The sequence below is a fragment of the Gallinula chloropus genome, assembly GCF_964237585.1.
Source record: "Gallinula chloropus genome assembly, chromosome: 2".
NCBI classification, from domain to species: Eukaryota; Metazoa; Chordata; class Aves; order Gruiformes; family Rallidae; genus Gallinula; species Gallinula chloropus.
In genome coordinates, this window is record NC_140086.1 from 74,635,048 (window position 1) to 74,648,092 (window position 13,045).

The window sequence follows — 13,045 nt, forward strand, 5'->3', positions numbered from 1 at the left end:
AAAACATTTGTCTCTGTCAGTATTCCTGTAAAGTAGATCCTGTGACCTCTTTCATAATAAACCCCATTGTCTAGCATCTACAATAAAGGCCTGAAGTTCACCTTGAAATGAACTGGTTTTATAGAGTGCGATCAAATAGGACACTGTATCTGTGCGATAGCTCAAGACCTAACAGTGGCCTTTCCACAACGTTTTTCCCCCTTAAATCTGTCCACCTTGCCAGTCCCACAGCGTACAGCCAGCACCAAAAGAAGAGATTTGTGTTTTAAGCTACTGCAGACAGAAAAGCCTTGCGCTCTTTCCTTTCTCAGAAGCCTGTGCTTAGGAAGCCGCGGTGTTGGAAATCTTAGACGGACGCTGCCGTGTAACGTTAAACTTCGCAGCCCTTGCGCCCTGGCTCCTTTAAGTGCATCATGGCAGCACAGCCTGAAAGCTGTGTTTTGTTAGCTTCTGAAAACGTAACGGATTTACACGGAATTGCTGTATTCCTGTTCTTTGGAAGTTGGTCTCGTTGCTTCTGCTGGTTGGCTGTCTTAACCTCGTGTTCTTTTTCCGCAGAGAGGTGCTTGGAAGATCATGAGCTCATAGTTCAAGTCGAGTCCACAATGGGAAGTGAAAGTAAATTTTTGTTCAGGAAGAATTACGCAAAATATGAATTTTTCAAAAATCCCATGGTGAGTTTCATCATTTAGTTGTTTACACCGCAGACAGAGGGATGGATTGCAATAACATTGTTGGGCACTGTTATGTCTTAAACATCTATTTTAAAAAAAAAGCAACCAACAAACAGAATTCTTTCCAAAGAAATTTTAACCAATGTTTAAATTCCTTGTACTCTTCTCCCAGCCTAAAAACCTCAAGTGTTCTGAAGTTACCAAATACGCTTGTTTCAAAATGGCTATTCTTATGTTGGAGAGTGACCAAGACAGGGAAATCTTTGTTGGTTTAAGAAAAACAATCAGAAGAGCAATTCACTCATTATCTTCAAAGTTACTTGATTTGAAGCAAATTGATCACATAACATGCAGCATCCAAACCTTTTAATTTCTGACAGTAATAATTAAAAAAGCTCAACCCTCTGGGTACCCCCTGAAGTGCTTACTACGTACAAGCAATTTCCAGTTTATTGTTATACATGTTGAACAGTGTCTCACTTATGGCTGTGATTTACTAGTGTGCTCTGATCATAACTCCCCTTCTCTGTGTCCTCATGATAAATCCCTGCCTGAAAAGTATTGTTTGCCACATCTATACCTACTCTTGGATTTGTCAGATCCTTTGAATGCCATAATTTCAAACTGCTTTGCAGTGTAAGTGCTTATTCGGGGATGATTGTTCGCGTTTTATCTAAACAATGAAGTTGGAACAGGCTGTGGGCACGAACCGGTGTCGGCTGGTGCAGCCCATCTAGGTAGCTGAAGGAGGATAATCCAGAGGTGGTTTAGGTGAGAACAGGTTTTGTGTCAGTCGGGCACTTGGGGTGCCAGAAGAAGAAAAAGATGCACGGGGTCACATGAGAGCTCACTGCTGCAATGAGCGCTGCTGAGGAATTCGTTCTCCCCCTGATCGACGTTAGTGCACAGTCGCGGCGTCCCCGCACGTGTGCCTGCATGTACGTGTGTCATCCGCTCGTGCTTGCTTCAGAGGCTGCGCCTTGACTCTACTGTGTGAGGCGTTTCTGTACACAGGGTGTTGGTAATGTCTCGCTTCTGCTGATCTTCCCATCTGATAACCTGTGAGCATCTGAGTGCTGCGCAGAAATCGTGGTGTCAGAGGAGCTAGCACATTGGTGTCATGTGGGATTCTTTAATTAATAACAGAACATGGGAGTGAAACCCAGAATGCTTGGCATTCGGTCCCAGGCTCCTGCAATCAGAGAATAAATCATTCTTTTGGTGTAAGAATGCGAAGGCTCCCTATCCGTTGCATTAGCTGTTGCCATATGGCACTGTTTCTACGAGAGAGAGAGAGAGAGAGGGTGGTAAATGTTAGCTTTCATAATTCATTGTGCAACTTACCTGGCAGAAGGGTGATTCCTCTTCAGCCCTCAAGACCGAAATTTATCTTGCCTGAAGAGTGATGAATGTTCTAAACTGGAAACGTTTTTGTTGTGATTCATCCTGTTAGAAGCAGTCATTGTTTTATTTCAGGCGTTTCTGCATGTCTTCATGCTTCAAATAATGTTTAAAAACTTCAAGAATGACTTCATGTAATTGCTGTGTGTAGTAAATTCGGTGTACTGAATTATATGGGCTTTTTAAAACATGACAGATGAAAAGGGGAACTAGAGGAATAAATCTGAAGTCATCGATTCAGCAGTGAGAAAACTGACCTTTGTCATGCAAAGATTCAGCACCAATGAGATATTGTGCCGGGTGCCTGAAGTCAAAAAGCTCTGTAGAAACACCTGCCTGTGTGTGAAACAGTATTTTTTCCTGTGATCTCAGGGTGGGGGAAAAGCAGTAGAGGTCTGCTTTGGGATTGCTCAGATCTAGCACGCGAAGCAGGCTGTGCGACACAGAGGCTAATCGTTGCACGTGTGTCCTCGTTTGGTTTCTGTTCCTTCATTTCATGGAAAGTATACTCATCTGTCCTTGCCAGAAAAAAACAGGGGGTTCTATTATGTTGTCCTGAAGTGCAAACGTGCAGGGGTAGATTTTGCAGAGGGTTTTGCTCTTCACAGATTGAAGGGTTTCAAGCCCTGAGCGTAACCTGGCTGTTTGAATAGCCAAATGAAAGCATCAACAGCCAGGCACGAGCTTTCTCATAACTGTGGTCTGTTAATGGCAATTTGTGTGGAGCCTGCTGAGGGACCAAGCAAGTTTTTGGGGTCAAGGAGTTACAGCGCTCAAGAACTGTGTTTTGGTTAGAAAGAGAGTGCTGTAAAAGGTAAAGGGGTGCATACTGGAGATCCTGCTGCACCCCCACCTGATACTTCTTTTAATGCACTTGCCACCCAGCTTACAGCTGTGAGTGTAGAGAAAACTTGTTATTCCTCCTGCATCTTCTACGTGAGAGTTTGCTTGCTGAACAGCCTTTCTGCATGGAAGGAGAAGCCCAGAAATTTGGTGGCATAATACGCAGTAAGCATGAAGGCACTGAGTACCCAATCTGCAGGTCCATTCACCCTGTCTTTTCTTAGAAAGTAGAGGTGATTAGAGATCCCTGAAAGTCCTCAGTAGAAGAGGAAGCAATGGGAAAATGCTTTCAGGAAATCAGGTATTTTAAAAATCCTGATTATATCTGTATGGGTGTTTGGTGGTCAGAAGGAAGGGAAGGCTTACACTTGCACTTGAAAGCCACTTTCTGCATCAAGGGATCTCCAAATTGATTTAACAATTTCAAAAAATTAATGAATATTAATGGATAAAAAAATCCACTTGTTCTATGTTAAAAATGTTGGTGATGTGATGTCCAATTGTCTTCTCTTTTTGTGTTTAGAATTTCTTTCCAGAACAAATGGTTGCCTGGTGCCAGCAAACAAATGGCAGTATCCCACAGTCACAACTTCTGCAGGTACTGTAAGTTATCTGTGTGGACAAACAAAAGTTTTGGAGCTGGGAGGGGAGAGGTTGAGGGGAAGGGAGAATTCAAAGGTCTGGAAATAGCTGGTCGAAGAAAGACCAGTGTAGTGAGTTAGCATATGGTACTAGTGTTGAAAATACCTGGCAAAGATGGTACCCAGTGGCATCGAGGTGTAAGCTACAAGCACACAGTATTCAGAGCTGTGTTCATAAATCTGTGTTCCATTGCTGCTCAGCCTTGTGTAACCTGCACAGCAGTGGCACGTGCACTGAGTTTACACCAGAGTTTTGATGTCACTGTATAGTTTCTTGCTTGCTCATGAAGGAACTGTGACGGTGGCACAGCTGGCTGGCCTCTGAGGGTGGTGCTGAAGGGTCGGCTGCCTCTCTGACCAGCAACTCATTCCCTTAACGCTTTCAATTTAATCACTCCAGTCTAAACCCTGTAGTTTAAATCTTTTTCACTTCAGTTGTCTTCCTAAACGGGGGACGTTCAACTCATGAGGGCAGAGTGAAACATGGCTTATTAAGAGTACTGTATTAAGAATGTAAGACCGTGATGCTTGGAAGACAGTACCACGAATAGCAGGGAAACTATAAAGCAGAAGGCACAAATATGTAAAGAAAGTACACATACAAATAACTGAGTTTGCTTTCTGTTATTTTGCATATTTGCAGATGTGCACTGACTCTGTTTAAACACAGCAAGTTCCCCCTGACGTTTGAATGAGCGCACTCATTTTGTCCCGTAGCCACTTCACAACCCATTAAATCCTGGTGCCAGGTTCCCCAAGCAGAATTTAAAGTGTTAGCATCCACTCTCAGCTGGGAAGAGAAACTAAAATCAAACCAAGTTCTAGAATTAAAAGTTAGTCGTGTGCAGCGAGGTTGCAATCAGGAACCACAGCTGGTGTGAACAAGCATTGCCACAGAGTGGTAGGAGCAGAGGTTGGTGGGTTCATACCTTGGACCTTTTTGCCTGCAGTCTAAGTGGAGAATCGGGTTTGCTTGGTAATGTGAGCAGCAGGATGCCCTAAGACAGCCAGATGTTCTTGAAGATGGAAAAGTTTCAAACCTAGGGGAGTTCAAGCAGTAGGGAAAGGAAAACCTTACAAGCTTGGGAGCTACAATGTGAGTTTGCTTCTGGGAAGGCTCAGTTAGGTAAGCCCTCTTCCTGGAGAAGCGTAAGTCACAGGGGTTAACAGCCTGAGGGGTGGGGTAAAGAGGATGGGTACGTTTTCTGTGGTTTGTTGTCTAACCATAAAAACCAGTCTTCCTTAAAGAATTCATTTCATTATTACATTAAAAATTAATTACACTAAATACCCCTTTCCTTTTGAAAAACAGACAGCCAACCATCCTTCATAATTTCAGTGACAGTTGTAATTTGTTGAAGGTAGACTTCCTGCAGTCCAGCAGTCATTAAGCATGTTGCATCTGAAGCCACCTCAGACATTGAGCAAGTGCACTGTTTTTAATTACACACAAAAATAGGGAAGACTATTAAATATCATCTCATGATATCATACACTGTATTAAGAGCTAGTATTTTTAGTCTTAACAGTAGCATTAAAAACAGTGGGATCTGTTTTCCCTAGATTCAGCATGGCTCAGGTAGCAAAAAAATTTGCATCTCAGTTCACTTTTGGTTTATCTAGCTGGACAGAGAGAATATATTCCCCTCTTGTTCTTTGCTTTCCACAATTGAGAAGTGGGTTCATAGTACGAATAGCAGGAAATTTGAGTTCTTTTCCATTTTGTTAGATGGGATGGGTGAGGAGGACTGGAAAAAAATGCTAGGTTTTAGTGCAGCTAAGAATTCACAGGGCACTGATTTTTGGTTTTGTGTCCTGTGGGCCACCAAATAACACTAAACCACAACTTCAAAGACTTCCAAAGGCATCTTGGCCAACCAGGTTTATGCATTTTTCCTCCTACTATTGGATTTAGTAGTTTGGCATTTAATTTTCTGAGCAAGCCCTCTGTCATTTGAAAATCCATCTCATTGTAATAAGGGAGAAATCCATCAATTCACTAACCATAGCTAATTCTTCCTTCCTTTGATGTATTGCAAATCAAATGATTCCATATGTGGTCCCTTTAATTATGTCTTCAATCTTTCTGGATCTTGAAATCTACTATAATTACTGGCATTTACTTGACTGCTCTACATTTTATTTGAGTTAAATATTCTGTTATCTGTCATTCCTCTTGTCTTGGGACAGGTGCATGTGCTGTATAAGATTTTGATGGGGGAAATCCTGAAATAGGCTATTGCCATTCCAAAACTTTGAGATAAAGTTGGAGATTATGGCCAGCATTTCCAAGTTAGGCTAGTTGCCAGAATTGTTGTGACAAGGTATTATTTTAGGAATGAATAAGCTTACGTTGTGTCCCTTCAGGCCAAGTGCAAAAAGAATGAGGATACAGAAAAACTGTTAGCCTTTCAGAGATTTAAGTATTGACACAGGGAACAGGAAAGCAGCGGTGGCAGGAGGAGTTAGCTGGGTAGAACCAACAGGAGGAGGAATATCCGTTTTGGTTGTAAATCAGTTTAAACATCTAGGTCAGTTTAAGCATAATGTGAAGCTACACCCCAAGTCAGCGGTGATTTGCCATTTGCTTCTCTGTTCTGCAAATGCAGTGACAATTTTATGATCCATCCGTAGGACACAATCCTCATTTACATTTTCCTCTCCAACAGAACTTTTTAAACTCCAGTAGCTGCCCTGAAATTCAAGGTTTCTTGCATGTCAAAGAGCTGGGTAGGAAATCATGGAAGAAATTGTATGTGTGTTTGAGGAGATCAGGACTTTATTGTTCTACAAAAGGAACTTCAAAGGTAAGATTAAAAAAAGAAGTCGCACAGCACTAGAATGTGGAAGCATTTTCTGCTTTTACAGTGGGTATTTTTTGCTGGTTTTTAAATATCTGCACACAGTGTTCCCTTTTCTTATTGCATAGAAAAGGATAGGCAAGCCATGATCAAATGACAATCAAGCCCTGGGCTCTCAACGCATGAAAATAGCTCTATGGCATTGTTATGTAATAAAAGCAAACTAGCCAGACAACATAATTGTGGCTACCGAAGTCGTGCTGATGCGGCTAGCAAGAGAAATAAATGATGCTCTCCAAGCACATGGCTCGTGAATGTAGTTTAAATGCTGCCCTGAACAATGTTTTCTGTTCCCTGGCTCGCAGATTCTCAGGAGCAGTGTAACAGGCTATGCCATTTTTTAGGTGGTGTATTCATGGCAAGTTATTTTGCCAGCTGCTTGTGCAAAGCACCTTCTGCTGTTCAGCTGATGCGCAGAAGGTGCCCTGCGGTGCCCTCCAGCCTGGGCTGCTGTGAGGGGAGCCCAGTGCTCATGCGCTGCCCTCTGTTGGGACTGGGCCTTGAGAGGCGGCAAAGCTCGCGCCAGGATCTTCTCATGAATACCTTGTGCTTACCTCTGGTAAAACGTGTCATTTCCCCAGGAGCCCAGGCACTTGCAGTTGTTGGCTGACCTAGAAGACAGCAATATCTTCTCGTTGATAGCAGGCAAGAAGCTGTACAATGCACCCGCAGAGTATGGATTTTGTATAAAGGTAATTCTTCTCACTGAGCTCTTCCAAAGTTCTGGGCGGTGCTGGTAGCTCAGAGTTCCCCCCAGCCCCCAGCTGAACGGGATCCATACGTAAAGCCCTGCAAGCAGTTCTGTCATGAGGACTTGATCTTTAACGTCTTTCGTTTGGCAGGCATGTCCTGTGAATCTTGCCATCATTTTATGTGACACTTCTAACACTTTATCTGGTGCTCCTTTGGCTTGGGAAATTTCTGTGCAAGATCAGCTTGGTGCTGAAGTGTGGTGTGTGCCTGTGAGGTGGCCTTGGTTCACCTCACAGATGAAGCTGTTTTTTCCAAGTGCTTGGATAGGAAAGTTTCTTTGGACAGTGAGCACGGACACTATGTAGCAAAGAAGGATTGTGCTCTGATCAGGTGTAATCATACCATTAGTTGTGGGGCAGAGGTTTGCATTTATTTAAAGGAGGTTTTCTTGGAAAATGAAAATCCAAATAACCAGTTGCCTTGGAGCATTTTAGAAGCTGTTGTGCTGATGGATGGGTTTGGAAAGTACTTCAAAGTGTTTTGTAATTTTCTGAGAGGAAAATAAGGTTGGGAGCTGGTTTTACTGACAGCAGTGAAGTAGCTTCCTTCATAGCAGCCGTTCCACAGCTACACAACATGGGTGGGGTTGCCTCAGACAGTAGAGACCAGAGTCCAGCTGCAAGACAGATCCCGAACTGATGAAAGCATACTTTCAGTAACCTTCAGAGCAGAAACTTAGGGGTTTTGTCTTGAATGGGGGCTGATAAAACTTCTCATGATTCTAAAAAAACCAAACAACGCCCTAACACCTTGCTCATGGTTCTAAACTGCCAAAACTGCAGGGTGTTTCAAAGCAGGCACTGATGTTTAAGTTACTGAACCCAGATGAGAAAGCGACGTATTTCAGAGCATGCTCAACCTCTCCTGAGCTTTAATTCAGGGTGGTGTGAGCTCTTCCTGGCCAGATCTTAGGTTAATATTGTACCTGCCGTTTACTCTGCGGTAAAGTTACAGTTTGCCGTTGGTTACTGTTGGTTGTCTCCTGAATGTAGTTGACTTCCCTCTCTTTACTTCATAGCCCAACAGAGCGAGGAATGAAACAAAGGAGCTGAGGTTGTTGTGCGCCGAAGATGAGCAGAGCAGGACGTGCTGGATGACTGCCTTTCGACTTCTCAAGGTACTTAACCTCTTCTGTGTGAATAGAGCTACACCATCATCTGCCTCCAGAGTGATACAGCAAAGAGCAGAATGCCAGACAGATCTGTCCCTCCTAAGCTTTTAAGCACAGGACTGAGCTTAATTCTCTCCACTTATGAATCAAGTATAATGCTAATTTTGGAGACAAAATATGTGAATGAATAGAAAAAACTGCTCAGCAAGGTATTTGCAAGTTACCATAAAGCTAAAGAAAAAAATTTTATAACAGCAAGTGGTTATCTTAACTAGAACAGAGTGCTATCTAGAGCCTTTGCAATTTTTTCAGTTTTCTGAAGGTTCTATTAAAAAAAGTAACAAAAATAAGCAACCCTGTCTCTGGGTGAAAGTTATTCATATCTGAGAACAAACAACAAGAATTCTTGATAATATGGTAGGAGGCTTCACAGGTTTTTTTGAAACAAAATCAGCATGGAAAGAACTGAGGAGAAACTTGACTATTTTGCACTCTTTGAAGCAGAGAACTTCCTGATCTTCTTAGGGAAACATGTAGAAGTTTTGGGTTGGCTTGGTTTTAAATCTTTCCCTGAAGATGCTGCCTTGAAAACTGCTGTGTTCTTTTCTTCTCTGTACCTTACTACATCTTCCCTATTACTAAAGGGAGTATACACATACAGATGCCGTTTTACCCATGAAAACCCCACCTCTCTTTCACACAGTTATCTTACTCTCTAATATTCTTTGCCAAAGTATAACAGATTCACAGTTTCAGATTTGGAAATGAGTGCACAGCTGATGCCTCCAGCCACGGGAGGTCAGTGCACTGGCGTCCTGCTGGTGACTGCTGCCGTGCCCAAAACTGGGACATGTAACCCAGAGGTGCTGCAAGCACTGCGTCTTTCTGTTCTAAATGAACAGTGTCCTGCTGAACTAACAGCCCACATCAGCAAAGCCTTCACACCCCTCTCTCCCAAAGTGCCCTTTTCCATGGGTCCTCAGACCTGAAAGGGAGTGGGGGCATCAGAAAGAGTACGAGGTTTTATCACTTCCCAGTCTATGTGTGGCGTTGACTAGGAGAAGCCACAGAGACTTCCAATGGCTCCCAGGCCTGCGGGTATGAAAAGACACTGCCTGTTCTCCATCCACACCAAGTGGTCACCTTCCAAACCAGAGCACATCTCTTTGAATACTCTCCAAATATCATCTCATTTGCCAGTTGTAAGAGATTCTGTGTTGCAGTACAGAAAGTCCTATTTTAAGTTGTTAAAAAAGCAGGTGCACCAGCCACGGTATGAACCGGGATGTGAGAAGCAATCGCAGTTGCAGGATGCCTGTCTGTGGAGCTGGTGCCTCTGTTGGCCATCATCATCTCCTCTCCAGTTACTTAATTTGACTCATGTTTAATACATGCAAACAATTATGGTAGGAGTTTTAGTCCTGAGGCAGTTCCAAGTGTTGCTTCTCAGCTGTCCTTTACTTTCCCTTTTTACACAGATTTTTGCATTTTGGGAAAAGCGCTCAGAGGATCAGGTAGTTGTAGTGAATTGTGCCTTGAAGATACTGCTTATTCCAAAGAAATTAGTTACACCAGTGTTCCTGGAATGGCAAAAAGAAATCTTCACAGTGTACAGAATTAGCCTCTTCTTAACAGACACGTAGATGTGTGTCTTACTGTGACCACTCAGAGGAATCTTTGCAGTGCGACCTGTGGCAGCGATGGGACCGTATGGCAGTAATTTCTCTATGGTGGCACATAGCATTGACCCTAAGGCAGTTAACACTAGGGGAAAAGAGGGGGTTGTTTTTAAGGAGCAGTGGAAGACAATTAAAGGTGTGTAGATAGGGAAAATAAAGGCTGTGGCCGTAACCGTCCTTTTCAGTTACCTCATGATTTAGCTTTCCATAGTCATCTATCGCCCTGTTTACAAAATTATATATACCATTTCAATTAGAACATTCAGTAAGTGATGTTGTTACACTTCAGCACTGTGCCTCTAGGGAAGGCACTGAGTAGGTGTTTTCCTACCATCCTAGCTACTAGTGTTGCTAAAATTTCTCATGTTCAACAAGGAGCATGACTGGAATTCAATCACCTCATTTTTATAAGGAAAAGTACTGAAAGTGTTATTTCCTCCTGAAATTTATTAAAAGAACTAGTGAATTAGAAAGGTTCTGATTTTTTATCATCATGAAAATTGAGTTTGAATGTGCATAATTTTTGTGCATAGTTGGTTTTTTAAGTTTGCATTCCTAGAGGGTAAAAAGAGGGAGATTGGATATGAGTGTTCTGACCTGGAGTGAAAAGGAAAACATGATGATAGCTGAGAGTGTCAGGAACTACCTATGTATTTCACTCAGGCTTGTAAAAGTGCTGTCTTTTAAATAGAGCTTGTTGTGCATATTTGCTGCTCGATTGCCATCTGCCAATCACTATTACCCAATGCAGATTGTTTTGGGACAGCTTCAGATGTTAAAAATAATAATCTGGTGGAACCTTGCTCCAGTGTTAGTGGTACTGTGAAATCACTGCAGGTTTTTTCCTATTGTATACATTTGAATAATGATGTCCTTGCGTTTCTCTTGGCAGTATGGAATGCTACTCTATCAGAACTACAGAATCCCCCAGCAGAGAAAAGCCATGCTTCCACACTTTTCCACTCCAGTAGTAAGTAATGAACTTCACCTCATTAATGTAAGATGTTGGAAAAGATACGTTTGCTTTTTTTTTACATTTTAAAAGTGGAATTTTCTTTTTCTTTTTTACTCTTAAGAAATGTAAATCAAACAACTGTGTAGCAAAAGGATGCAAAGCTCGCGTTTCACAGGAGTGTGGTTTACGTGGTTGGCTCTCCATTATCTCAGGCTTTCATGATCCACATGATTGAAGAATCTTGGATACGTCAGGCACTTTGAGATGTACAGTACAGAGACATCTGGCTGTCTCTGCAGAAGCCAGCTTAGGTCTGGCAAAACTAACACGTAAATTTCCTAAAATATGTTGGGCCAGGAGCTGACTGTTAGCTCTCTGAAAGTGAAGATCCTATATTTGGATCCCAACTGGCCCTGAAAATGACAGGAGTATAGTAATAGGGCAAGTGGGCAACTTGAGCAATACGGGTACTGTTCTCAGCCTTTGAATCCCCTCCCTCCCTTTCGGCCTGAAAAGAAAAGCCATCTATTTTTTCCATCTGCAAGTCTTTTGGAAAGTGGGGGGGAGGGGGGAGGAAAGAAAAAAAGAGTAATATGTATTTTCTGTGCTCGTTGAAGGATAACTTTGGATGGTCTTCTGAAACCAGAACGTTTTGCAATGAAACTCTCAGGCTGGTTTTTTCTTTCCCTGTTTTTTGAAACAAGTGACAATTCCTTTTCAGAGAAGTGTATCTGAAAACTCACTAGTAGCAATGGATTTTTCGGGGCAAATAGGAAGAGTTATTGAAAACCCTGCTGAAGCACAGAGTGCTGCCTTGGAAGAAGGACATGCTTGGAGGGTAGCTATCTTCTCTTCTTTTCTATTTTTGTCATTAGTAAGTGTCTGTTGAGAGCCAAAACAGAGAGTGTGCTATGATGTTAGTGCAGTGCTGGTCACAGTATAGCTTAGCTCCGACCTGAAGCAATCACACTGCAAGCATGCAGATCTGAAAGTCAATATCCATCTTTAGCAAAACTGTCACATTCACAACAACCTTCTACCACTGCTTCTCTGTCCCCCTAGTGTCCAGAGGAAAGTTGAGGGGGAAAGCAGACCCACCAGAACTTTACTGCCAGTTTGCAAAACCAGTCTCTGAGGAGGAATATGTCAAATTAAATGCTTCCCCACATGGAAGAGGCTGGGGCTCTGACTAATGGCTTGCTCCCAGTAAGTTTAATTGCAGAATATACAAGAGGCAGGACCTCTTGCAATGAAAACTGATGTAACTTGTTTATAGTGTCTTGTGGACAGACAGCTGCAGTACAAGTTTTCCCACATGCTCGTCTCTTAGGGAATAGGAGTCATTACTGAAGCACTAGCTGGTGCTTTATGTACGGGAGGGAAATACTGCTTGATTTACTGAGTGCCTGGTGTTTTGCCTGAGCAGAAACATATCAGACTTTTCTTTTTTCTGTCTTCTTTTTTTTGTTTCCTTATTTTTTTTTTAGATACTCAGCTTTCATCATTAACATCTGGTTTGTGTTTCAAGCCGGTTGAAATGAGCTGCTGCTTGTAGATTAGCCCCCTTCGAAGTTGCATTTCTTTTTCTCATCCTTGCATTAAACTTGCCCAGCCCCCAGTTTCCTGTAAATTAAATCTGTATTGCATGTGCACTGATTCTCTTCTGTTGAGGCTTTAGTGTGGATTTAACAGTAATTCATTTTCTCTGTAGAAACGTAGCACAAGAATGAACATCTTGGGTAGCCAAAGTCCACTCCATCCTTCCACACTGAGTACAGGTAAATTCTGCTGGCTTGTAAGCGTAGTATCAGAGGCCTCTGGGGGTAAATAAAAGTTGCATTTCATATGGAGGTAGAGAGCAGTCGTGTAGTATTAATGCCTCAATGTCAAATACAGTGTCTGTGTTTATCAGTAGCTTCTGTGTCATTAACGTGCTTACCCATAGAGATGTAGAAGGAGGTTCTTTTCCTTTGGAGGCACACTCAAGCTTTTCTTCAGTATTAATCTTTTGCAACCCAGATTTTGTGAAAATAGAGAACCCATAAATGTTTCCATTTAAAACAATCCAGAAGTCAGTTCTTTGTTTTAGATGAGGAAAATCAATGAGTGATCTATTAATCTTTAAAG

General features: G+C 42.3%; 1 protein-coding gene across 2 annotated transcripts in view; it reads left to right on the forward strand.

The window, feature by feature from the left end:
- The window catches only part of GRB10 (growth factor receptor bound protein 10), a 109,945-nt gene that overhangs the window by 90,688 nt on the left and 6,212 nt on the right, over positions 1–13,045 (forward strand). Inside the window, exons 6-13 of one of the 2 annotated variants that reach the window (XM_084279932.1) lie at positions 559–674; positions 3,442–3,516; positions 6,229–6,366; positions 7,002–7,112; positions 8,192–8,290; positions 10,856–10,933; positions 11,640–11,756; positions 12,630–12,696. In XM_084279932.1, the coding sequence (XP_084136058.1) occupies positions 559–674; positions 3,442–3,516; positions 6,229–6,366; positions 7,002–7,112; positions 8,192–8,290; positions 10,856–10,933; positions 11,640–11,756; positions 12,630–12,696 (801 nt within the window). The remainder of the gene's footprint in view (positions 1–558; positions 675–3,441; positions 3,517–6,228; positions 6,367–7,001; positions 7,113–8,191; positions 8,291–10,855; positions 10,934–11,639; positions 11,757–12,629; positions 12,697–13,045) is intronic. The other variant, XM_084279933.1, reaches the window with a different exon arrangement.